General features: G+C 34.8%; 1 protein-coding gene across 36 annotated transcripts in view; it reads left to right on the top strand.

Moving 5' to 3' along the window:
• Rims2 (regulating synaptic membrane exocytosis 2) overlaps positions 1 to 25,545 on the top strand; it is a 380,757-nt gene that overhangs the window by 177,575 nt on the left and 177,637 nt on the right. For 26 of the 36 annotated variants that reach the window (XM_048358563.1, XM_048358557.1, XM_048358543.1 and 23 more), the window contains 5 exons: positions 11,540 to 11,607; positions 13,399 to 13,518; positions 16,068 to 16,167; positions 17,389 to 17,512; positions 23,787 to 23,833. In XM_048358563.1, the coding sequence (XP_048214520.1) occupies positions 11,540 to 11,607; positions 13,399 to 13,518; positions 16,068 to 16,167; positions 17,389 to 17,512; positions 23,787 to 23,833 (459 nt within the window). Of the gene's footprint in view, positions 1 to 11,539; positions 11,608 to 11,746; positions 11,956 to 13,398; positions 13,519 to 16,067; positions 16,168 to 17,388; positions 17,513 to 23,786; positions 23,834 to 25,545 lie in introns of all 36 variants that reach the window. The other 10 variants (XM_048358539.1, XM_048358538.1, XM_048358540.1 and 7 more) reach the window with 1 other exon arrangement.

Genomic DNA, 25,545 nt, shown 5'->3' with positions numbered 1-25,545 from the left:
CCTCTTTTAAGAGAGATAGATAGATCTTTTTAAAGTACTCAGATTCACTAAAGAGAACTTTAGTTTCTTTGTGATCCAGAGGCTACTCTGATTTTCTTGAGTTTTTGAAAATTTTTATGTTTCTCTGTAAACTTTAGAGTAGAGATTGGGTTAGAAAGTTTAGGAATATGTGCATATAGCAGTTTTCTAAGCCATACATAATGAAATGTTTGCTTTCGTTGTTAGATTCTAGAAGTAGTATGATACAGCTTTACTTATTTTAAGATGGGAGGGGACTGAATAAAGTAGGAGGGTAGGACACTTGGGAAAATACTCAGGATTGGAAGAAGGAAAGATAGCCTAAATCCCTTCGATATCAAAGCATAAGTGTTAAGGTACTTGGAATAAACTCTGCAAGAATTAGCTTTGTATTTGCCTGAATTTAGATATCATTAGTAATGAAATCTGTCCCCTGTTTGATATCGTTTTTTTGTCTTTAAATACTGGTTTTGCTTTATATATTTGTAAAGGAAAGTATTGAAAATATAGTATATCTGAGGAAGCACTCATTTGTGGAACTTTAGATTAGACATTTAGAAAATTCTAAACCATTTAGATTCAATGTACTTTAAAAAATAACTTATAATGAGAATATTTAATTTATTTAAAAATCTAGGCAGCTATTTTATTAAGACCTTCACAGGTTGGTTTTTTTTTTCCCCCTCAGTATTCTGGTTTGTACTTGTGCTTGCAAGTGGTCTACTGTTGAGAGCCCCAATTGTGCCTCCAATTCTGTTTGCTTTTTAAATTTTTAAGATGGGATCTGTGTGTGTGTGTGTGTGTGTGTGTGTGTGTGTGTGTGTGTGTGTGTGTGTGTGTGTTTCTGGCTAGTCTTGGACAGTAAACCTCCTTTGTAGTTTTCCCTGTAGTTGGGATGAGAGGTGCATTCAGTTTGCCTCACTTGTTTGTTGAGATGGGTTCTTACAAACTTCTTGTCTAGGCTAGCATCGGACAATAAGCCACTTGATCTCTATTTGTTCAGTAACTGAGGGTATAGGTGTTTTTAAGGTGTTTCCTCTCCTTACATAAATAAAACTCTTATTAATTAGAGATAAAATACTATGTTAGGCATTTGCCCTTGGAAAAAGGACTTTTTAAAATGAAAACTTTAGTACCCAAGTAGGTTCTAACAAAATTCTCATACAGACTTTAGTGATTGGCACATGTAGTAGGGAGCTTTGCTAGTTGAATGGAAAATTAAAAGAAAAATTAAGTTTTAAGTTAGTTTTTGCAATTGAATTATAAAAACATTAGCTTTATACTTAAAATAGAGTCTCTGTTAATTTAAGATTCAGTAGATAAAAATCTACTTTTTTTTTTTTTTTTTTTGCTGGTCTTGGGCCTTGAACTCAGGGCCTGAGCACTGTCCCTGGCTTCTTTTTGCTCAAGGCTAGCACTCTGCTACTTGAGCCACAGCGCCACTTCTGAACCCAGGACTTCATGTATACGAGGCAAGCATTCTTGCCACTAGGCTATATTTCCAGCCCTCCCCCCCATCTACATTTTTATGTTTAGTATGATGATGAAATTTTTTTTTTTTGGCCAGTCCTGGGGCTTGGACTCAGGACCTGAGCACTGTCCCTGGCTTCTTTTTGCTCAAGGCTAGCACTCTGCCACTTGAGCCACAGCGCCACTTCTGGCCATTTTCTGTATATGTGGTGCTGGGGAATTGAACCCAGGGCCTCATGTATATGAGGCAAGCACTCTTGCCACTAGGCCATATCCCCAGCCCTGATGAAATTTTTTTTAATGAATAGAAAAACATATTGCTTTGTAAGACTCTTATCTGAAGAATCAAATAAAATGAAAAAGGTATGGCCCAAGTGACTAAGCACTTGCCTAGTATTTATGTGGCCTGCAATTTAAACCTCAATACTTCTCTCCAACTTACAAACAACATATTGCCACCCAAATATAGTAGTTAGTCTTCTGTAGAATTAGAAAAAATTCTGTCATATGCATTATTACTGTTCATAAAGGAGGATTTTTTCTGTGTTGTGAAATGGTTATTAGCTGAAAATTGAGTTTTCAGAGCAAAAAAAATGCCACTTTGAAAAGGTAATCTATGAACTGAATTAAGAGATTTGATTTAAATATCAATTTGCAAATACTGTATAAAATATTAAGTGATTTGGGGAGTATGAGTAAATATTTTCCTTATCTGCTGATTTAATAAATGCTCTTTACCAATTAACATAATGCAATATATTTATTCATGGTTCAAAGGTGTTCCATCTTTAAATAATAGAAGGGAATGGAAAATTAGAATTAATTAATAATACAAAAATTCACTAAAGAGAAATTAGTATTATTTGAAGATGTGATAACATTTTGGTAAGAGCCTGCTTTAACTGATAAACATCCAAAAATAAATAATAAAGCAAAAATAAAGAATAATTTGTAGAACATACAGTTTTAAGTTAAAATAAAATATAAAGTAATTTCTCCTGTGTTTTCAGTTCAGTCTTCCTTTCTTAAATTTTACTTTTAAATTTGGTTTTGTATATTTTAAAGTCAGAAAAGCAAATTGCATGACTATAGTGTGACTGATGCTATACTGAGGTCCATGAACAAGATGGATATTGTGCAATCATTGCTCAGGAAGTACACAGATAAGTAAATAAGAGCAGTATAATGTGACAGATACAAAAATAGTCAAATACATGACATAGATTTAATTCATAGAGAAGAGAGATTTCTACCTTGATTTATGACAGAGGACCTGACAAATGAGTTAATGTGTCCATTGGTTTGGGATGGATATTCAGCTTTGTATTAACCAAAATTTGGCTTAGCCAGTTTTTGTGTTTGTGGTATTTGTTAAACATGCATAAACAAGTATGAAAATAACTAGACATGATGTCTTATTTCATTAATTTATTCAGTTAACATTTATATTCCAGGCACTACTCTGTGTTAGATACTACAACAGTTAATAAAATAAAAGCAGAATAAATAAATAAATAATAATTTAACCTAAGCAAACAGCAGGGTACCAGATCAAAAAGGGCTTTGTAAGTCTCTGAAGGATTTTGACGTTTGCTGTCTCCTCAAGTGAGACAAGAATCATTAAAAGGTCTTGAATAATAGTTTGATCCCACATACTTTTTGAAAATAAATTTGATGCTGTGTTGAAAAGACTTCTGAGATTCAGAATGAATACAAAGATAGTATGTAGCAAACTGATGACATAAACAAGGAAATATGCTAGTTGTTTATACCAAATTGGTAGTAATAAAGATGGAGAGATGATGATAAAGAAAAAATCTCATGTCAGTCAGTAAAAGGTACACTTTATTCAGGAGTATAAGTACAAGAACCATGACAATGGAAAAATCACACGAAGGGAAAGAAATTAGGCTCACTTCAGGCATGTTGTGGGCAATTTATGATCACAGTTTTGGAGAGCAGTAGTTGATAGCAGATTATGCATGCAGTATTACTCAGGAAATATAAGGGATAAAGAGGAATTCTGGTTTAAATGGTCTAATGGAATTGTTGCTGAAGGTAGTCCAGTATGATCAGATATAACCTGGGAGTGGTGAAAAATGAATATCTGATCTGATACAGAGGCAAGATGTCAAGGTGGGATGTTCTTGCAAAACTGACTTAGCAGAGTTCTTGCTAAGGAGTTTTACAAGGAAGAGTACAGATTATCCAAGGAGAAATTCAGATGAACGACTAAGTTTTGGATAAGCAGAGAATCTTTGTCTAAATTTTGAAAGTACAACTAACAGAATTTCCATAGGATTTAGACTAAGTGAAAAGTGAAGGGTGACTCCAATCTTTGGCTGAGCTAAAATCTGAGCAAGTGGAAGGCGCTTCCATTATTTGACAAGGAAATTGTGGGAGATGTGTATTTATGTATGTATAGGAGGTGTTCACTTCTAAATATTCTTGAGTTTCCTACTAGATATTTAAAGGGAGATGGTGAGCAAGCTATTACTATACCAATCTGGAGGTTACTAGTTCAGGTAAGATATCTGATCTGGAAATGGCCAATTTATGTTTTATATTTAAAGTCACAAATGTAGAAGACACTACTTTTTTTTTTCCCTGGGGGGAAAAAACCCTCATGATTAACCTCTGGAATATACCCACAATATGATTGGATTGAGAATAGACCTACAAAAGAAATTGTCTGTTGTATGGCTAGTGATGATCTCCCAATCTGTGGGGTTTCTGTTTATCTTGCTAGCTGTGTCCTTTGCCATGCAGAAGCTTTGCAGTTTAATGCAATCCCATTTGTCCAACCCTTCTTTGATTTGTTATGTTTCTGGATCATTATTAAGAAAGTTTTGACCTGGAGCCCTAGTGTTTCTCCTATTCCTTCCTGCAGTGTTTTCAGGGAATCTGCTTTTACCTTGAGGTCTTTTATCCATTTGGAATTGATTCTGGTGCAGGGTGATATATAAGGATCTAACTTTCTACAGGTGTTTGCACCATATGTTGACGAGGTTGTCTTTCTTCCATCCTATGTGTTTGGCTCCCTTATCAAAGATTAAGTGGCCTTCAGTCTACGGGTTCATTTCTGGATCTTCAGTTCTGTTCCATTGCTCCTCGGACCCATTCTTGTGCCAAGCTGTTTTTATTACTTTAGCTTTGTAGTAGGATTTGAAGTTTGGTATTGATATTCCTCCAACACTGGTCTTCCGGCTAAGGATTGTTTTTGATATTCGAGGTCTTTTATTATTCCATATGAATTTTTGGTTTGCTTTTGTTTCATTTAAGAATGATGTCGGGATATTAATGGGAATTGCATTGAATTTGTAGATAGCCTTTGGCAGTATTGCCATTTTCATGATGTCAATCCTCCCAATCCAGGAGCACAGGAAGTTTTTCTACTTCCTTAGTTTTGCTTTAATTTTCCTTTTCAGGTTTTTAAAGTTTTCATTGTAGAAGTCCTTCACTTCTCTGGTTAAGTTAATTCCTAGGTATTTTTTGTTGTTGTTGAGGTTATTACAAAAGATGTTGTTTTCCTGATGTCAACTTTGCTCTGCTCTTGTTGGCATACAGAAAAGGCATTGGTTTTTGTGAGTTAATTTTATACCCTGCTACTTTGCCAAAGTTTTGGATCAGCTCGAGTAACTTGGGAGGGTAGTCAATGGGGTTCTTTAATACAAGATCATTTCACCTGCAAACAGGGAGAGTTTTACTTCATCTTTGCATCTTGTCTTATTGCTCTAGTCAGGAACTCTAATACTCTGTTGAAGAGGAGTGGAGAGAGCGGACATCCTTGTCTTGTTCCTGATTTTAGAGGAAATGGCTTTAACTTTTTGCTATTGAGCATAATGCTAGCAGTACACTTGTCATACACAGCCTTTATTATATTGAGGAATGTTCCATGGATTCCTAATTTCACCAGAGCTTTCATGATAAATGGGTGTTGGATCTTGTCAAATGCTTTTTCTGCATCTATTGAGATGATCATGGGGTTCTTGTTCTTGCTCCTATTGATGTGGTGAGTCACATTGGTTGACTTGCATATATTGAACCAACTTTGCATCCCTGGAATGAATCCTGTTTGATTGTGAATGTGTGTGTGTGTGTGTGTGTGTGTGTGTGTGTGTGTGTGTGTGTGTATTTTTTTATGAGTTGTTGAAAATGATTGGCTAGAATTTTGTTGAGAAGTTTTGCATTGATGTTCATAAAAAAATGGATCTACAGTTCTCTTTCTTTGATGAGTCCTTGTCTGGTTTGGGGATGAGAGTTATGCCAGCTTCATAGAATGAGTTAGATAGTGAATTTTCACTTTCAATTTCATTGAAGAGTTTGAGGAGTATTGGTGTGAGTTCTGCTTTGATGTCCTTAAAGAATTCAGCTGTGAACCCATCTGGTCCTGGCCTTTTCTTGGAGGGGAGGTCTCTTGTTGCCACTTCTATTTCATTACTTTGTATGGGTCTGTTAATTCGTTTAAATCTTCTTGGTTAGTTTGGGCATATCAATATTTGCTAGAAATTCTTCCATTTCTCCCAGATTCTCAAATTTGTTAGCATAAAAGTTTGGAAAGTATTCCCATATAACACTCTGAATCTTGGTTGTTTCTGTTGAAGATCTTCACTAGCTATACAACAGACAACAGCCTCATATCTATTTATTTATTTTTATTTATTTATTTATTTTTTGGCCAGTCCTGGGCCTTGGACTCGGGGCCTGAGCACTGTCCCTGGCTTCTTCCCGCTCAAGGCTAGCACTCTGCCACTTGAGCCACAGCGCCGCTTCTGGCCGTTTTCTGTATATGTGGTGCTGGGGAATCGAACCTAGGGCCTCGTGTATCCGAGGCAGGCACTCTTGCCACTAGGCTATATCCCCAGCCCTCATATCTAAAATATACGTAGAACTAAAAAAATAACAAAAAAAAAAACCCAAAACAGATCCTCAAAGAAACAACCACTCCATTAATAAGTGGGCTAAAGACTTAGTAGGTACTTCTCTGAAGAGGAAATAAGAATGGCTGATAGAGACTTGAAGAAATATTCAAAATGTCTGGCCATAAAAGAAATGCAAATCAAAACAACACTGAGATCCACCTCACCCCAATTAGAACGACCACTGTCAAGAATTCTCATAACAGATGCTGGCATGGATGTGGCCCAAAGGAACACTACTATGCTTTTGGTGGGTGTGTAAACTTGTTCATCTACACTGGAAAGCAGAATGGAGATTCCTCAAAAGATTAAACATAGAGCTCCCCTAAGACCCAGTAATCCTACATCTGGGCATTTACCTAAATGTCCACAAACAAGGCCATACTAAAGCTACCAGCACAATCATGTTCATTGCAGCACTATTTACCATAGCTAAGATATAGAACCAACCCAGATGCCTCTTAGTAGATGAATGGATCAAGAAAATGCAGTGATGATGCTAAGTGAAATGACCTCCAAGATATGGAAACAAGATGTTTTTCATTATTTTTGTTTTTAATATGCTATGTAAAGTTATTTCTTTTTTCTTTCATTTTTTCCCATATGGTTTATCCCCTGTTGTCACTGTATTTGATTTTGATTTCTCTGAATTAAAGAAGGTAAGAGAAACAAAAAAAATGGTGAAAAATGGGACAAATTGTGAACCAATGCAACAGTGATCCAAGAAAATACGTTGGAAATGAACTTGGAGGTGAAGTTGGTGGGAGGAAAAGTTGGAGAAAAATGAGGGAGGGAGTAACAAATTTGACAAGAAATGTACTCACTACCTTACATATGTAACTGTAACCCCTCTGTACATCAGCTTGACAATAAATTTAAAAGAAATTGAGCCTAGCATTTCAAGTAGGAGATTTTCCAGAATTGCCAAAAAATTTCAAGAAATATTGATTGTGCAAGTTATTGTTTATGGTGCAAGTGAGAATTGATAACCACTGTTTTTAGCAATACAGAAGAAGGTACTGATATTGTTGACTTTTGAAATAGGTTCAAGAAAATAAAGGGAGGCATTTTGAACAAAACAGAAGCTATAAGATAAGACAGTGTATCTGTTCTTTAGTGATGAATCTTTAGAGAGAATTACATGATAATGCAGGAGAGGAAAATTTCTCTCCTATCTTTATTTAATGAAAAATTACATTCAGCTCACTAATGAGTCAGATGATCTGCATGTTAAATATGATCTATTCTGAAAGTGTAATTTGTTTCATATGATTATCTATTTCTTGAGGAGTAGTAAAGGGAGCAAGACTCCTATCTGAGAATCAGAATTGGGAAAGAGGTGAGAGGTCTGTGGAGAGAGATAATGTAAAATACCTATCTAGTAGAGTTGAAGAGACAACGAATCAAGGAAACATTGCACTTATCCCTCTTGAGAGCTACAAATAAAGCTGACTTGATATTAATAGTTAGTTATAAATTTAAGGGTGTCCAATTAAAGTAGTCTTATGTTTTGCTCTAAATATAGGAAGCTATCTGGTTCAAAATATAGAGTAAGTTTTATTTTAGTTTTGCCAAATTCCTAACTTGATATCGGGCATATGGTAGTTTCTCAAGAATATTTTTTAGAATAAAAGAATGAATATATGTTGTACACAATCTGTGTATGAATGAAAAAATTAAGCTTTCCTTTTATTCTATTATGTGATTTATAGGAGTTGGATCATAGTCTCACAAGTAGCTAGGATTATAGGCATGAGCTAATACCCAAGTTTAGTTCCTTCCTTCCTTCCTTCCTTCCTTCCTTCCTTCCTTCCTTCCTTCCTTCCTTCCTTCCTTCCTTCCTTCCTTCCTCCCTCCCTCCCTCCCTCCCTCCCTCCCTCCCTCCCTCCCTCCCTCCCTCCCTCCCTCCCTCCCTTCCTTCTTGCCAGTCCTGGGCCCTGGCCTGAGCACTGTCCCTGGCTTCTTTTAGCTTAAGGCTTGCACTCTGCCACTTGAGCCACAGCGCAACTTCTGGCCATTTTCTATGTATGTGGTGCTGGGGAATCGAACCCAGGGCTTCATGTATATGAGGCAAGCATTCTTGCCACTAGGCCATATTCCCTAGTTTACTTTCTTAAGTTGTAGAATGGATAACATTACTATTTAGCTCAAGTGGTTTAAATAAGGTAATCATTTAGGTCCTGGCTTCCATCAATGCAGTAAATGAGAATATTAAGTGATGAGCAGCATGTTTACATACTAATGGTTTAGAACTATTTTCTCTATGACTTATATATTTTATCTTATTTAATAAATCATACTAGTTTTTACTGTATTAATTGTAATATATGACACCCTTTTTAGGTCAATAGGATGTTTTTGTTTTATCTGCAAGTGGTTACACCACTTTCTCTTTATAGAGAAACCTCATTTCTGCCTTTCTGTATGTTGCCACTTATAAAGGAGAGGAGATATGATGAGCTTAATTCTATCTTAATGTAAATAAGTCAATTTTTTATTTGAGTGTTCTATTCTAAATTTCCCTATGATTCACAGATTTATAAATGGTTTGTTGTGTAATAAGTATAATTTGATAGACTAACAAGTTTTCTGAGACACCAATACTCTCTGGTCTTTGAGTAGCCATCTAAGCAGGGACAAAAATATCCCCTGGTATGGTCTTCTCCATTTACTGTACTCAATTGTAAAATCCTTTTGTAACTCCTGAGTAACTTAAACATTTCAAATAACATGTCCAGAAACGAACATGACAATTAAGAAATTCTAAGGTGCACATTTTCTTACCACAAAATTTATAATCTTAAAGTCAATGGCATTTTAGATTCTATGAAATAAAGTAATGCCCTACTATCACTTCCCCTAATACAAAGTGCTTTTCCTTTAGTCTTTTCAAAAATTGTTTTTCTTAGAAACCTGTGAATTGCCCTTTAGTCTTCAGTCTTTTTTAAACACTGTATTTTTTTTAACCTACAAGCAATTCTCAAGTCTCTCTCATCTTACCTTGTCTATTTCCATCACCTTTTTTCAGACTATGACCATCTTTTTCAGAAATTATTGCAAACATCTTTTAACTTTTGGGTGTTCCCACTCAGACTCTAGGTCTTACCTAAATCTCACATTTTAAAGGCTAAATCAGAACATGTTACTAGTTTGCTTTTTTTTTTTTTTTTTCCCAGTCCCAGGACTTGGACTCAGGGCCCGAGCACTGTCCTTGGCTTCTTTTAGCTTAAGGCTTGCACTCTGCCACTTGAGCCACAGTGCCACTTCTGGTAGTTTTCTATATATATGTGGTGCTGAGGAATCAAACCCAGGGTTTCATGTATACAAGGCAAGCACTCTTGCCTGTAGGCCATATTCCCAGCCCCCGCCTTTTTAAAAAAAATGATTGAGATTTATAATTTTTAACACGTCATAAAAAGTCTTAGCCAAGCAGTTTTGTAATGTATGGTTGGGCTTTTTTTTTTTTTTTTAAATCTCTGTATTCTTCCTATTTGTTCATGCACACTGTCATCCCAGTTTTACATGTTTTTTTTCTTTACATTAGCATGATACATTTTTTCTAGAATGCTATTTCCTTCACTTTTCATCAGCCTGTCTCCTAACTTGTCCATGAGGCCACATCATTCATTTCTAATCTTAAACACCATTACTTTAAAGTTATTTATAGACTACCACATTTAAATGAGATCTTTTTTTTTCCTCAAATTTTTATTATCAAACTGATGTACAGAGAGGTTACAGTATCATTCGTTGGGCATTGGATACATTTCTTGTACTGTTTGTTGACTTTTCCCTCATGCCCCCCTAAATGAGATCTTAATAAGCACTCTCATAGTGTTTTATCTATTTCTATATGTCATTGGACTGTGTTTGTTTCCATGCTGCTGTAAGAAGGTGTTCAATAAATAACTATTAAGATACTTTTAAATGAATTGAAGTATAAATGAAATTTAAAAACATGTACAGGTATATACTAGAACAAAGATTTTTTTTAAAGTTAAAAGTAAATAAGGGGCTGGGAATATGGCCTAGTGGCAAGAGTGCTTGCCTCGTATACGTGAAGTCCTGGGCAGAGTGCTAGCCTTGAGCAAAAAAGAAGCCAGGGACAGTGCTCAGGCCCTGAGTCCAAGGCCCAGGACTGGCAAAAAAAAAAAAAAGAAGTAAATAAGGACATTACGTTTGTAAGAAAGCAATGTCTGAACACAGTTATTTTAAAGTAGTCCTAATTCATGTTATTTAAGTAAAATTTAAATCAATCGCATTAAGAAAAGTTGAATGAATCTTTTCCATTTTCACAGAAAAACTTTTATGTAACATATTTTTTTTGCCAGTCCTAGGGCTTGAACTCCCAGCCTGGGCACTGTCCCTGAACCTCACTGTGCTCATGGCTAGCACTCTACCTCTTGGGCCATAGTGCCACTTCGACTTTTTCTGAGTAGTTTATCAGAGATAAGAGTCTCACAGGCTTTTCTGCCTGAGCTGACTTTGAACCAAGATTCTCAGATCTCAGTCTCCTGCGTAGCTGGAATTACAAACATGAGCCACCAGTGCTCGACCCTAGTTGGGTATGAACTCAGGACCTTGCACTTGTTAGGCAGGCTTCTCTACCACTTGAGCCACAGCTCCAACACTTTTTCCTGTAGCTATTTTTCAGAGAGGATCTTGTATTTTTATTCAAGCTGGTCCTGCTTAGCTGGGATGACAGCTTTTTTAACATTGAGATGAGAGTCTTACAAACTTTTTGCTAAGGCTGGTCTTGAAGTGCTATCTCCCCATTTTCTACCTCTAGAGTAACCAGGGTTACAGGAGTCAATTTCTGTGCCTGGGGATATAGTGTTTTACTTTCTTAGCATAATCAAGTTGGTTTTTTTTTTTTTTTGGTATTACTTTGTTATTTTTTATTCCTTCAGACTTTTGTTCTGTAGGATTTGTCTAGTGTATATAGTCTTATATTTTGCATTGTGTAAATTTTGTTCATTTTCAATCTTAACTTTCTCTTGTATATAATAAGTGCTGCAGCTAGAATTCTAAAAATTAGACAGGATCACAGAGTTTAAAAGGTTTATAATGTTTCTGTCTTTTTTTTCCACTGTCTCCTTTACTGCATTCTTTTATCTATCTGACTCTCGCAGGAGACATGGATTACAACTGGTTGGACCATTCGTCTTGGCATAGCAGTGAGGCATCCCCAATGTCTTTGGTGAGACATGTGGAGCCTTACTATTTAATTTCCGTTATCATTTCACTTTTCCTTTTTTTATTTACACCTTTGCATGTTTTCTTTTCCTTTTTTTTTTTGTATCTTTTTTTCTTTTTTTTTTTTTATCCCACGCCTGTAGGGGACAGTCAAAAGGGAAAAAGAAAAACTAGTGAGCAGGCAGTTTTGTCGGATTCTAACACCAGGTCTGAGAGACAAAAGAAAATGATGTACTTTGGTGGCCACTCTTTGGAAGAGGATTTGGAATGGTCTGAGCCTCAGATTAAGGACTCTGGGGTAGATACCTGTAGTAGCACAACACTTAACGAGGAGCATAGCCATAGTGATAAGGTACTGAGATTGTGGAGCCTGCCTTTTAACCTGCTCATTTGGTCTTTGTTTGCTCTCTGTCACTCATTAAACAGAACATATTAAAAGGGCAGGGCATTTCAAGGGTTAATGTAGCATTTCTTAAGGTGCAGAAAAGAAAAACAAAATCAATCAACCAACCAAATCAAAATGCAAGAAAAGTGTTTTGCTGTTTTTTTTTATTGTTTAACAGCATACCGAAAAAGTAAATAAAACAAAACTTAGGAACAAAGGAATGTTTTGTCTATAGTCTCATGGAGAATATGGTTATGTGATTATAAACCATAAATGATAAACAATTTTTGGATTGGCTTATTTGATTGCTTACATGTATTTTCCTTGGGATGAAAATTAAATTATTTATAGTTTGAATCCCAGGCAAAAGGGAGCTAATTGGGTCTGTTTGCACAGAAAATGTTGTTTTTCTTTTTTCCCTTTCACTGTCATTTTGTTCTTTTATTTATTGTTGTTGCATTTAATGTGGTATTAATTAGTATTAGATACATTGCCATCTGCTTTCATATTTATTATTTTTGCTTTTAGAATAGTGAAAATTTAAAAATCTTTTAACCATACAGATGTGACTGATTGGAGCTTGTCTTTTGCTTGTTAAATTTTGCATGAAGATATGGCATGTTACTTGTAGATAACTGGATCTATGATTACACAAATGATTTATTTTGTTATTCATAGTCGAATGGTGTTATGATGTATAAAGGCCTTGGTTCTGCCATGAGAAATAATCTACTATTTTCAGTGCTATTTAACAATTGATACCTTTGAATTATTTATTACAATTATACTAAATAGATAAAAATTCTGAATTAAGGAACTTTTACAAAGTGAGAAATAGTGTCTTTTCTCACATTTGAATAAATTATTTCTCCTGGGCAGATTCAATTAATTTGTAACTGTCCATTGTAGAATTTTAATTTAGAAATTGATTTAAGAAAACCTTAATCATGAGTTTAGATTTCATATTTTAATATTTGAGATTTAAAATTTTTGGTATAAAAACTTTCCAAGTGTTTGAAGCAGAAATTCTCATTTTGAGAGTGTTCAGATGCATAAAATGTCAGTATTTCTTTTCTACCTATGAGGTTTTAATTACTTTTTAGCATGTAGTTAGTTGCTTTCATGTGTTTGCAGGAGAAAAAAAGATTTTTTTTAACACTTTGTAGATCCACATACATTTTGTATTATGGTAGAGAACTGTATGATTTAGCATAATTGGATAAAAAAACTTGAAATTATAAAATTCAGGTGATAAGAGTAATGTAGTAAGCTCTTTGACCAGTATTTTGATATGAAAACTGGTTTGTGTAATCATAACACTTTAGAATTGTAAGGTTAAAAGAAATTGTACAAAGATTATTTTTCAAAAAGAAACATTAATTTTTCTTGTTTATTGATACTATATGGCAGCATCCTGTAACTTGGCAGCCATCCAAAGATGGAGATCGACTAATTGGTCGTATTTTATTAAATAAACGCCTAAAAGATGGGAGTGTGCCTCGGGATTCAGGAGCAATGCTTGGCTTAAAGGTATGAAATAAAATGTATGAGATTTTGGCTCTATACTACTTTACAAATTTAAGATAAAGAATTTAGTAATTCTTGCTACCTGAAACACTTTAAGGAGATTTTGCTTTCCATTTTGAAGAACTCTCAAACTTCTAATTCTCCAGGTATTATTAAGAAGTTGCAATCTTTCCACAATAATAGTCATATATGTAATTTGGGAAGATATCAATAGTAATCTGATAAGAAAAACTTTGAATCCTAAACACATTGATTAAACTTAATTTTTCTTTGTTTCTAGTTTTATATTATATTAAAACATTTGTGGTTTTTTTTTTTTTGGGGGGGGGCAGTCCTGGGCCTTGGACTCAGGGCCTGAGCACTGTCCCTGGCTTCCTTTTGCTCAAGGCTAGCACTCTGCCACTTGAGCCACAGCGCCACTTCTGGCCGTTTTCTGTATATGTGGTGCTGGGGAATCGAACCCAGGGCCTCATGTATACGAGGCAAGCTCTCTTGCCACTAGGCCATATCCCGAGCCCAACATTTGTTTTTTTAATTACTGTGCAAAGTTGTGAAATATAACATGTCCATTTTATAGCATTTTTATTAGAATGATGTTTGAGAGAAATAATTTTTTTATTCTTTATTGTCATTTTTTTTTTGTGGTGCTAGACATCAAGTGCATAAGGCCTTGTACAGGCTAGCAAAGTGTTCTAATACTGAGGTCTACTTTAGAACACTCCTTTAAGTTTGGAAACCTAAAAAATATTACATTAGGGGATTTTAGAAATAAGCCACTAGCAGAAAATATCGCATGTCAGTGGAATTGAGTGACTAACATTTATCAGATACCTACTATGTATTTGGTATTAATGTGAGTATTTTTTATCTGTCATCTTATTTAATACTCAAAACAGAAGAGAAGACAGCTTACAAAGGTAATTTGTTTATGTCACAGGAAGATGGATTTTAATCCAGTCTACCAAGTGCAGTATTGGAGAAATGTAATGCAGAGGTTAGGAGATTTTGCCTTGAATTTCAATCATTGTAGTTACCAGCTACATAACTGTGAACAACTAAATTTCTCTTTATCTCAAATTCCTCATCCGTACAATGGGGATAATAATATTCTTGAATTCTTAAAGTGAAGTTAAATAAAACAGAATGCAAGCATTTATTGAAGTGTTGGACAGACTATAATATTTCAATGATAATCCATAAATAGTACAATAATTCATAAGCCCAGTTTAAAAATATTTACATATAGATATGAGCCTATAAGACCTTTGTACTTAGTTTTAAGAGTCAAACATTGGACTAACTCATTAGTATTAATGAATTTCAGTGTAGTTTCATTTAGTGTAGTTGTTGAGTAATTACATAAGACAAGATGTATTAATGATTTCTTCCTTTGGATGTATTTTCAGCTTAGAATAGCAACAGACCTATTTATTGTAGTTAGTAAATTTAGCTGATGTTTCATCTATGAAAATGATGTATTGATTGAAGGATGATTGGTCAATCACAGCACTAATTTTTATAAGAGGTTAATACCTTACAGAAGCACAAATATTCCTTTTCTTTGTTTTATTTTATTTTATTTTTTGGATTGGTGTAGGGCTTAAACTCAGGACCTGGGTGCTGTCCCTGAGCTCTTTTGCTCGAGGCTAGTTAGCTTTGCCACTTTGAGCCTCAGCACCACTTCTGGTTTTCTGGTGGTTGATTGTAGATAACCGTTTCATGATCTTTCCTGCCTGTGCTGGCTTCAAACCATGATCCTCAGATCTCAGCCTCTTGAGTAGCTAGGATTATAGGCATGAGCCACCAGCACTAGCTCCTAACGTTTTTTTCTTTTTCTGAAATATATTTTTAAACAAACATGCCAGTTGAAAATGTGGGCTACATGTGGTTTAAGTTTTGCAATGCTTCTGGTGAAATTAAGTAAATTTTGTAGTTTTCTCAAAAAAGGGCCATCACATTATTAAACATATCAGTATACCTATAATAATGAACATTTAATGTTGTAATCACAGAAAAATTAACGAAATATATTTTCTCTAGATTAGAAAGTTATCTTTTCCTCTAAATTAATACATACTAATCTCAAACAGAGAAGAAAGAAGGACTTTTCTATAGTACAAGTTTATTATCTTTTAATGAAAATTTCTGGACCCTGAAGAGAATATTTTATTTTATAGTTTTTAACATTTCTAACTGGAAATGTGTGTGTGTGTGCGTGCGTGTGTGTGTGTGTGTGTATGTGTGTACATGTGTACTAATAGCATATGTTTTGGTAAATAAAAGAATTCTAATTTTAGGACAGAAATAGACATTTGTTATAGGTTTGCAACATTTTCAACAAAGAGTCAAATACAACACATTGGGAATATGTAAAAAGAATGGGTTCTTTGGAATCAACTTTTCTCAATAGAAACATCATTTTATTCAAGAAATGCTTTTAGTACATTAAATTACTAATTTAGAAGCCACAGTTCTAGATATTTTTTACTTGAATCCTCAACTATGTTCATTTTAGCCTGATGACAGCTTAAATACTTTCTTCTTTTAAACAGGTTGTAGGAGGAAAAATGACTGAATCAGGTCGTCTCTGTGCATTTATTACCAAAGTAAAAAAAGGAAGTTTAGCTGATACTGTAGGACATCTTAGGCCAGGTAGGTTTTTATTGTTGATTATTTTCATTTAAAAGGTTAAACATGAATAATTTAGAAAGAGTTATTCCCATTTAAAATGATTTGGCCAATAATCTAGAGTTTATTTCATTTATATGAAAACCTTTATCCATGAATGTACAATTATCCCTGTTTTTTCTTTTCTATTATATCTTGAGTTAGACACAGAAACTTTCATATTTATTAATTTTATACTTTTAGTGATAGGTATCCTAATTTGCATCTAGCATTAGGTTGTTTTGTTTTCCATAAGCGTTAATTTTTCCCTTGTAAAAAATTCTAACACTGTGTAGGAAACAAACTTCATGAGCAAATGAATATTTTCTGAAATATGTTACTTCATATCACCTGGACAATGGGTACTGATGGAGCAATCCTTGAGGATGATTTGATAAGATGATAATGATTGTCATGATATGATTATTATTTTCAGTTGTACTAGACTTTGAACGGCGCTCATAATAACCACACAAGTGCTTTACCATTTGAACCACATCTCTAACCCTTTTTTGCCTAATTTTGTGGATAGGTTTTCATATTGCATAGTATTGCTATGGGGCGAACCTTGAATGGAGAACTCTATCTGTACTTTCCATGTAGCTGAGACCATTGCATGTTCCATCATGATTGCTTGTCGATTGAGATGTGATCTCACCAACTTTTTTACCTTGGCTGACCTCAAATAGTGATCCTCTTTATCTTCCATGTAGCTGGGATTACAGGTATCCATTATTAGACCTGACACTAATTATGAAGCTCATTACAAAGAAATTTACTCAATGAAAAATAAGGTACTTATTTGCCTATGTGCTAGAACCTACAGTACAGAGTAACAAAATCTTAAAAGAGTTGATCTTTGTAATTGTTTGCAATTTGAATTAGTATTAGAGACAAGTTGTATGTACTTCTTTTATTTCTTTTCTGACCATTGTCATTTTGGGTTGTTTTTATCTTTTTTTTTTTTTTTTTTTTGGCCAGTCGTGGGCCTTGGACTCAGGGCCTGAGCACTGTCCCTGGCTTCTTCCCGCTCAAGGCTAGCACTCTGCCACTTGAGCCACAGCGCCGCTTCTGGCCGTTTTCTGTATATGTGGTGCTGGGGAATCGAACCTAGGGCCTTGTGTATCCGAGGCAGGCACTCTTGCCACTAGGCTATATCCCCAGCCCCTGTTTTTATCTTTAATCTTAGTGTTATTGATGTTACAGGTGATGAAGTGCTAGAATGGAATGGAAGGCTATTGCAAGGAGCTACATTTGAGGAAGTGTACAACATCATTCTAGAATCCAAACCTGAGCCACAAGTAGAGCTTGTTGTTTCCAGGCCAATTGGGTAAGTTGGTTTTAGCACTTTGTAAGTGTATAAATTGACTACTACTAACCAAATTGTATTCAGAAGTCCAAAATATCTAACTACTTTATGAACATAAATTATTTTGAAATCAACTTTCTTTCTTCTGTGCCAAAAACCTTACCAAATATCATAAACTTTTATGTGACTATGATAAAATATAGTTAATTACTGTAGGTAGAAAGCACTATTGTAGATATTAACACTAAGGTATGTTGCATGAACTATGTTATCTATAACATAAAAATGATGATCAACTGTAGTTCCAAAGTCATGTATTTGTTTAAAAAGATTTTAATCTATGAAAGAAAGAACCAAAAGCATGTGCCTAAGAAGTTTCAAATCAGACCCAAACCAGAATATTCTTTGTAATTTGTTGCGTATGGATTATTTCTAAAAGATGACAATGAATGTAACCTTTTAATGATAATAATTAATCCTTAATAGTCCAGTACTATTTTCTGCATAGAAAATGTCTCTGTCAATAAAAAAGATACAGTTATAAAACAAAAGTCATGGAAATTATATAAGATATCAATTTATTATTAAGTTTATATTTAGGTAACAGCATTCTAGTATGAACACCATAGAAAATTTTTGTTGTAGAATAATAATGTACATTTTAAAATATAATTTTATTGTAATTATTAAGATGTTTATAGAGGTGTTAACATTTCATAAATCACATGAGTACATTTCCTTTTTGTATTTTGTCACCCCTTCCTTTACTTTTTCCTAGTTTCCCCTCCTGTCCTTGCACACAAGTTACATGATTCATAAAGTCAAGTTTTAATTCATTAAGGAAATGATTAGATTGTATTATTTTAATCTCTTTTTATGCCCAAAATAATGATTTGGGTTATTTGCTTAATTTTATAGAAATGTTCTTTTCCAAGAATCTTGCCTATAAAATCTTATTCATTTTTTTTTTGTCTTTTCAACTTTAGTAGTAATGTACTGTAATGTAAAACTGTACTGATCAGTTTGGTACTAAAGTGTTCTCAGGTCATATTTTGTTTAGTATTTTCAACAATTTATAATTTTTTGTATAATTTTCTGACTGATTCTAACTACCTATCTCATCAAGTAAGTATTACTCTTCAGCTGTGAATCTATCAGGACAAAGAAAAGTCCAGTCCCATATTGTTTTACAACTGAATTCTGTAAGAATACTCTACAAACTCTTACATGAAATAGAAAGGGAATGATCACTATCAATGTCATTCTATGAAGCCAGTATTACATTTACCCCAAACCATGGAGATTTAATAACAATAACAACAAACTAAAAGATATCTAGACTGATCTTTTGGATGAATAGATGCAAAACTGCTTACTAAAATACTTGTCAACCAGATTTAACAAATAATTAAAAAAAATTATATGCTACAATCAAGTGAGATTCATTCCAGGAGTGTAAGGTTCAGTGCATGTAAATCAATAAATGTAATGCAACACACTAACAGAACTGAAGACAAAAATAACATCATCATCTCAATAGATGCAGAATACATTTGTCAAAATCTAGCATCCCATATCTTAGAGTTCATTTCATGTATGTATGTATGTATGTATGTATGTATGTATGTATGTATGTATGTATGTATGTCAGTCCTGGGCCTGGGACTCAGGGCCTGAGCATTATCCCTGGCTTCTTTTTTTTTTGCTCAAGGCTAGCACTCTACCACTTGAGCCACAGTGCCATTTCTGGCCATTTTCTATATATGTGGTGCTGAGGAATCGAACCCAGGGCTTCATGTATATGAGGCAAGCACTCTTGCCATATTCCCATATTCCCAGCCCTAGAGTTCAATTAGCATCATTTTTTATAGTCATATGTTCCAAGGTATGGAAACAAGAGGGTTTTGTTTGTTTCTTTGTTTTTGTTTTTTAATGTTTTGGGTGAAGTTATTTCTTTTTTCTGTCTTATTTTTTTCTTTGGTTCATCCCCTGTTGTTACTGTTTTTGTTTTGGTGTCCTATATCTTGTATATGTGTTTATCTGATTTGGGGAAGGGAAAGGGAAAAGGAAGGGAAATAACAAAATGGTGAGACAAAGGACAAAGGATGAACCAATGCAACAGCAGTATTCACAAGACACTAAGCTGGAAATGAACTTTACCACTTGGGTGAAGGGGAGTCAGGGTAAGAATAAGTGGGAAAAACAAGGGAGGGGGTAACACTGTTCCACAAGAAACTTACTCAATACCTTACTTATGTAACTGTAATCCCTCTGCATATCACCCTTACAATACAATAAAATAGAAAAAAAATCCAACATCCCTTTGACAAAAACTTTGAAGAGGCTAGGAATAGTTAGCACATTCTTCAACATTAAAAAGGTTGTTAGGCTGGGAATATAGCCTAGTGGCAAGAGTGCTTGCCTCGTATAGATGAAGCCCTGGGTTCGATTCCCCAGCACCACATATTCAGAAAAATGGCCGGAAGTGGCACTGTGGCTCAAGTGGCAGAGTGCTAGCCTTGAGCAAAAAGAAGTCAGGGACAGTGCTCAGGCCCTGAATCCACGGCCCAGGACTGGCCAAAAAAAAAAAAAAAAAAAAAAGGTTGTTAATGAGGAAAATTACAGCCAGCATCATACTAAAAGGTGAAAAGTGAAACCATTTCCTCTTAAATCAGGAACAAGACAAGGATACCCATTTTCTCCACTCCCTTTTAGCATATGATTCTCTACTAGAGCAATAAAACAAGAGAATGACATAAAGGGAGTCTAAGTAGGGAAGGAAGAAGTCAAACTATCCCAATTTGCAGATGATATGATCCAATATCTAAGGGACCATAGAGATTTTTATCAGCTCATAGAGCTGATAAATATTTTTGGGAAAGGTATAAAATAAATCTACAAAATCAATAGCCTTTCTGTACTTTTTCAGTGAAAAAAACAGAGTGAAGTCAAGAAAGTAACTCCATTTGCAGTAGTCTCAAAAAATATATATATATATATATAAGAATCAACCAAGGAAGTGAAGGGCTTTTACAATGAAAATTAAAAAAAAAAACTTTGAAGAAAGAAATTGAAGAAGATATTCAGAAGTGGAAATGTTTTTTATGTTCCTGAATTGTCAGAATTAATATCATGAATATGGCAATACTGCCTAAGACAACTACAAATTCAAATTCAGTGAAATACTCATCAAAATAAAAAATGTCATTTTTTCACAGAGATAGTGAAAACAGTCCAAAAATTTCCATGGAACTACAAAAATATCCCAAAAGTAGTCCTGGGGGGAAAATGTTGTGCTGGAGATATAACAATTCCAAAAATCAAACTGTGTCACACACCTATACTAATGCCAACATTTGGGTACTGGCACAGAAACAGGCTAGAGGCCCAGTGGAATACAGAAGACCCAGAAATAAACCTACAGGTCTACAGCCATCTAAAAATAAGTGGGACAGAAACATAGTATGGAAAAGACAGTCTCTTCAACAAATGGTGTTGGGAAAACTGGATATCCACAGGGAGCCCTGTTACCCTGAACTAATATTAATTCAAAATGGATCAAAGACCTCAAAGACAGACCTGAAACCATGATAGTACTTCCTGTAGGAAGAACTAGGAGAAGCAGAACTTCTTGGTATACACAGGAACTTTCTGAGTGAAGTTCCAAGGACTCAGCAAATTCAAGAATTGACAAATGGGGTTGCATCAAACTAAGAAGTTTCTGCATGGACTCTATGGTCTCCCTTATAGGGAATAATTAGCACAGGTTTAGGCAAGTCACAGCAGAGGATCACAGGAGCCCAATAGCTATACCCTTATGAACACACAAGATAATGCTAAGTGAAATGAATTCCACGGTATGGAAACGATGGTTATATCACAGTTGTAACTACTTTCAACGTGCCATATGTAACTGTAGCCTCTATTATTGATGATCTTCTTGTATCACCTTCCTGTGGTTGTACCTAAACTTTCTCTGTATCTTATCTGAGTATATTGGAAACTGGGTATACTGGTATTAGAACTAGGAAATTGGAAGCGAATACCGAAATCAAGAGACACAGGGTAAAAAAAAACAACTACAAAAGCAATACTTGCAAAACTGTTTGGTGTAAATGAACCGAACAACTCATGGGGGGAGGAGAGGGAAAGGGGGAGGGAGGAGGGGGGAATGAGGGGCGAGGTAACAAACAGTACAAGAAATGTATCCAATGCCTTATGTATGTAACTGTAACCTCTCTGTAATTCAGCTTGATTATATATATGTTCTGCCTGGCAAAGGACAGTTAACAAGCTAAAAAGACAGCCTACTGAATGGGAGATCATTGTCAGCTATACATTAGTCAGTGGCCTAATATCCAGAATGTACGAAGAGTTCAAGAAACAAAACCTTCAAGGAATCAACAAACCAGTTAATAAACACAGTTTTACTTCTTTGTAAAAGAAGTAAAAAGTCAAATAGACACATGAAAAAAATCTTCAACATCTCTGACTGTGAAGGAAATGCAAATCAAAACAATTCTGAGATTCCATCTCACCCTAATTAGAATGGCCTTCAGCAAGGATACAAACAACAGATACTGGTGAATATGTGGAATAAAAGGAGTCCAAATGCACTGCTGGTAGGAATGTAATCTGGTTTGACCACTGTAGAAAGCAGCTTGGAGATTCCTCAAAAAAGTAAACGTAAAACTATACTATGGGAGCACGGAAATGATGGGACAAAGGGGAACAAATGCAGCAGTGATATTGGCTAGTCATCATGTTGAAAATTAACTATACAACTTATTGGGGAGGTTGATAGGGAGGGAAAAACTGGGAGAAAATGAGGGAAGAGGTGACACTAATTAAAAAAGAAATGTACTTATTACGTGACATGTTACTGTAACCCCTCTGTATGCTACTTTTACAATAACAATAAAAATAACAAAAAAAGCAAACAAACAAAAAAACCTTACCCCATGATCCAGCAATACTGCTCTTGGGCATTTATCTATATGATTACAATCGCGATACAGTAAAGCACTTGCACAACCATATTTGTTGTCACATTATTCACCATATTCTTAGAATGAAAATAGCCTAGGCACCCTTAAATGGATAAATGGATCAAGAAAATGTGGTCTATGTACACAATGGAATTATACACATCCATTAGGAAGAATGATATTACATCATTTGCAAAGAAATTGGATGGACCTGGAAAAATAATGTTAAGTGTAATGTCAGTCCCAGAGAGACAAAGGATGTGTGTTTTCTCTCATATGTGAAAGCTGGAGCTAATTTATAATTTATATACAGGTAAACACATGTGGGGTTGTACCCAAGTATTCACAAATGTATTGATTCAAGTATAGTATTTGCAGGGGAGAATTGAAATGGTATGATTCATAAAAAGCCAAATTCACAGCCCAACAAAATGAATACCAGGAAACCATCATTTAAAAAGTGTGGAGGCAAGGTCAAAGGGAGGGAGGGTAGATGAATGCAGTGAGGAAGGGAGTAGGGAATGCTGTCCTAATAATGTATATCCTATGAAGCTAAGAAAATTGAGGGGAACATTTGCATTGGAAGGGATGGGGTAGAATGGTGAAATCCATGATATTGATCAATATGTAGTGTACTTACAAATTGATCTGTTGAATAGTAACTAGGTTGTACAACTACTTCAGGATATTAGAATTATAATTTAAAATGTATTATTTTCCTATGTAAATAGTTACAAGGTAAGTTTTTAAAGGTTTTATTGAATGAGGAAATAGATGACACCATATGAAAGGAAATGTACTTCTTGCACATAATACATGTAAATGTCATCCCTCTATGTGTCACCTCTATAATAACAATAAGGTAAATTAATTATATATATATTTGCCTTTTTCTCAATGAAGTTGCTACATTTTAAAGTTCTAGTTGCCATCAAAATGTTAAAATTTCATTAACAGAATGTGTAAATAATGAGTAGGATGGAATTTCAATGTTTTTAAAAACGTACCTAGTTGGATACAAAAATTTTTAGAGTGTAACTGTGTAGAGAAGCATAAGGAAAATAATGTTTATGTTTTCATTAACTTATCCCATAGATACATATAAATTTTAATCTCTTTTAAATATTTGTGGTTAGCCTCAAGTTTTGTTTGCCAGAAAGAACTTTGTCGTTTCTTACTTTTAGGATACCTTTGTCATGCACAGTTATTTCATTTGATACTGCCTAATTATCATATAGATTAATAATGATTAAAAGTCATTGTATTAATTATTGAAAGTTTCTTGTTCTCTTTTTCTATCATTTCAGAGATATACCTAGAATACCTGACAGCACACATGTACAAATGGAGTCCAGTAAGTTTAATTTTTTTCCCTAGAAGAATATGCTATTAGTACTGCTGTTCAAATGAAGTACTGCTGGCCAAATGAAATATTTTATTAATGAAATATAATAACATTTTAACAGATATATAATCATATGAAGATGAAATATATAGTATCATTTCATGTCTCTGTGGGAAAAAGAACAAAATTCTATAATAACCATACAATTACCTCCTCCTTCACTTTTCTCCCATCTTCCTCGCTCCCTAGATCCCCCTTCCCCCCAGTTGTACAGTTGTTTTACAGCATATTGTCTTGTAAGTATTGCTGTTGCATTAATTCACCTTTTATTGTCTCTTCATTTTGATGTTCCCCTTCCAGTCTTGAGTTTTGATAAACGTATATTTTTGAACGATTGTCTATCTGTAGAAAAGCTTTTCAGGTATAGAGATCACAGATCACATGTTGCAGTGTAAGGCTAGAAAGTTTAAGGTGCCTTTAAAGAGACATGAAAAGGGCCATTGGAGATGATCAGGTGAGCAAGAGAGAGACATTACAAAGGAGGATGTAGGAGTAATGGACAATCAAGTTACATATGCTTCTGAAGCCACTGTAAAGACTGATTTTTGTTGTTTTCTTTTTGCCTCTGAGGGAACATATAACATAATTTTCTGCACATGTAGAGAATGCTTTTCTATTCTTTTTTCCTTTATTGTGAAAGTGAAGTACAGAGGGGTTACAGTTTCATATGTAAGGCAGTGAGTACATTTCTTGTTTGTTTTATTTATTTATTTATTTAAATTTTTTGGGCCAGTCCTGGGCTTTGGACTCAGGGCCTGAGCACTGTCCCTGGCTTCTTTTTGTTTCTTTGGCTCTGCCACTTGAGCCATAGTACCACTTCTGGCCATTTTCTGTATATGTGGTGCTGGGGAATTGAACCCAGGACCTCATGTATACGAGGTGAGCACTGTTGCCACTAGGCCATATCCCCAGCCATGAGTACATTTCTTACCCAACTTGTTACCTCCTCCCTCATTTTTCCCCCACCTCCCCCTTCCCCTTTTTTTCTCCCCGCCATGAGTTGTACAGTTGTTTACACCAAATGGTTTTGTAAGTATTGCTTTTGGAATGGGCTTGGAAAAAAAATCATACTAAGTGAGCCAGACCCAAAGAAACATGGACTCTATGGTTTCCCTCTTAGGGAATAATTAGTACATGTTTAGTTTAGTCATAGCAGAAGATCACAATAGCCCAATAGCTATATCTGTATGAACATATAAGGAGATGCTCCATATTATGGCAACCAGTGGTATGCCATTGTTGTAATTATTTTCAACATGCCATGTGAAACCGTACCTTTTTTTTTCTTTTTTTCTCTCGTATTCCCATCGCATGGTTTTACCCTTGCTATCACTGTATCTGATCTTAGTACCCTGTATACTGTATATCACATATTATAACTAGGGAGGGGAAAGAGAATACCAAAATCGAGAGACAAAGGATAGAGAATGCTTTTAAAGGGACATTTGTCTTTTAAAAATTAGCTACTATAGGTGTGAGCCACTGGCACCTGCTCCTTATTGCCATTTTTACTGAGGAGGGTGAGACTGAAGTTTGTGGTTTGAAGCAGTAAATTCCATGAGACTTATCTCCAATTCACCACCATAAAGCTGGAAGTGGGGCTGTGGCTCAGGTGGTAGAGTGTTAGCATTGAACAAAAAAACTCTAGGACAGTTCCTAGA

This window comes from Perognathus longimembris, chromosome 12 (genome assembly GCF_023159225.1).
Source record: "Perognathus longimembris pacificus isolate PPM17 chromosome 12, ASM2315922v1, whole genome shotgun sequence".
Classification (NCBI taxonomy): Eukaryota; Metazoa; Chordata; class Mammalia; order Rodentia; family Heteromyidae; genus Perognathus; species Perognathus longimembris.
Note: the sequence above shows the minus strand (reverse complement) of the source record. Positions and strands in the feature narration are given on the sequence as shown.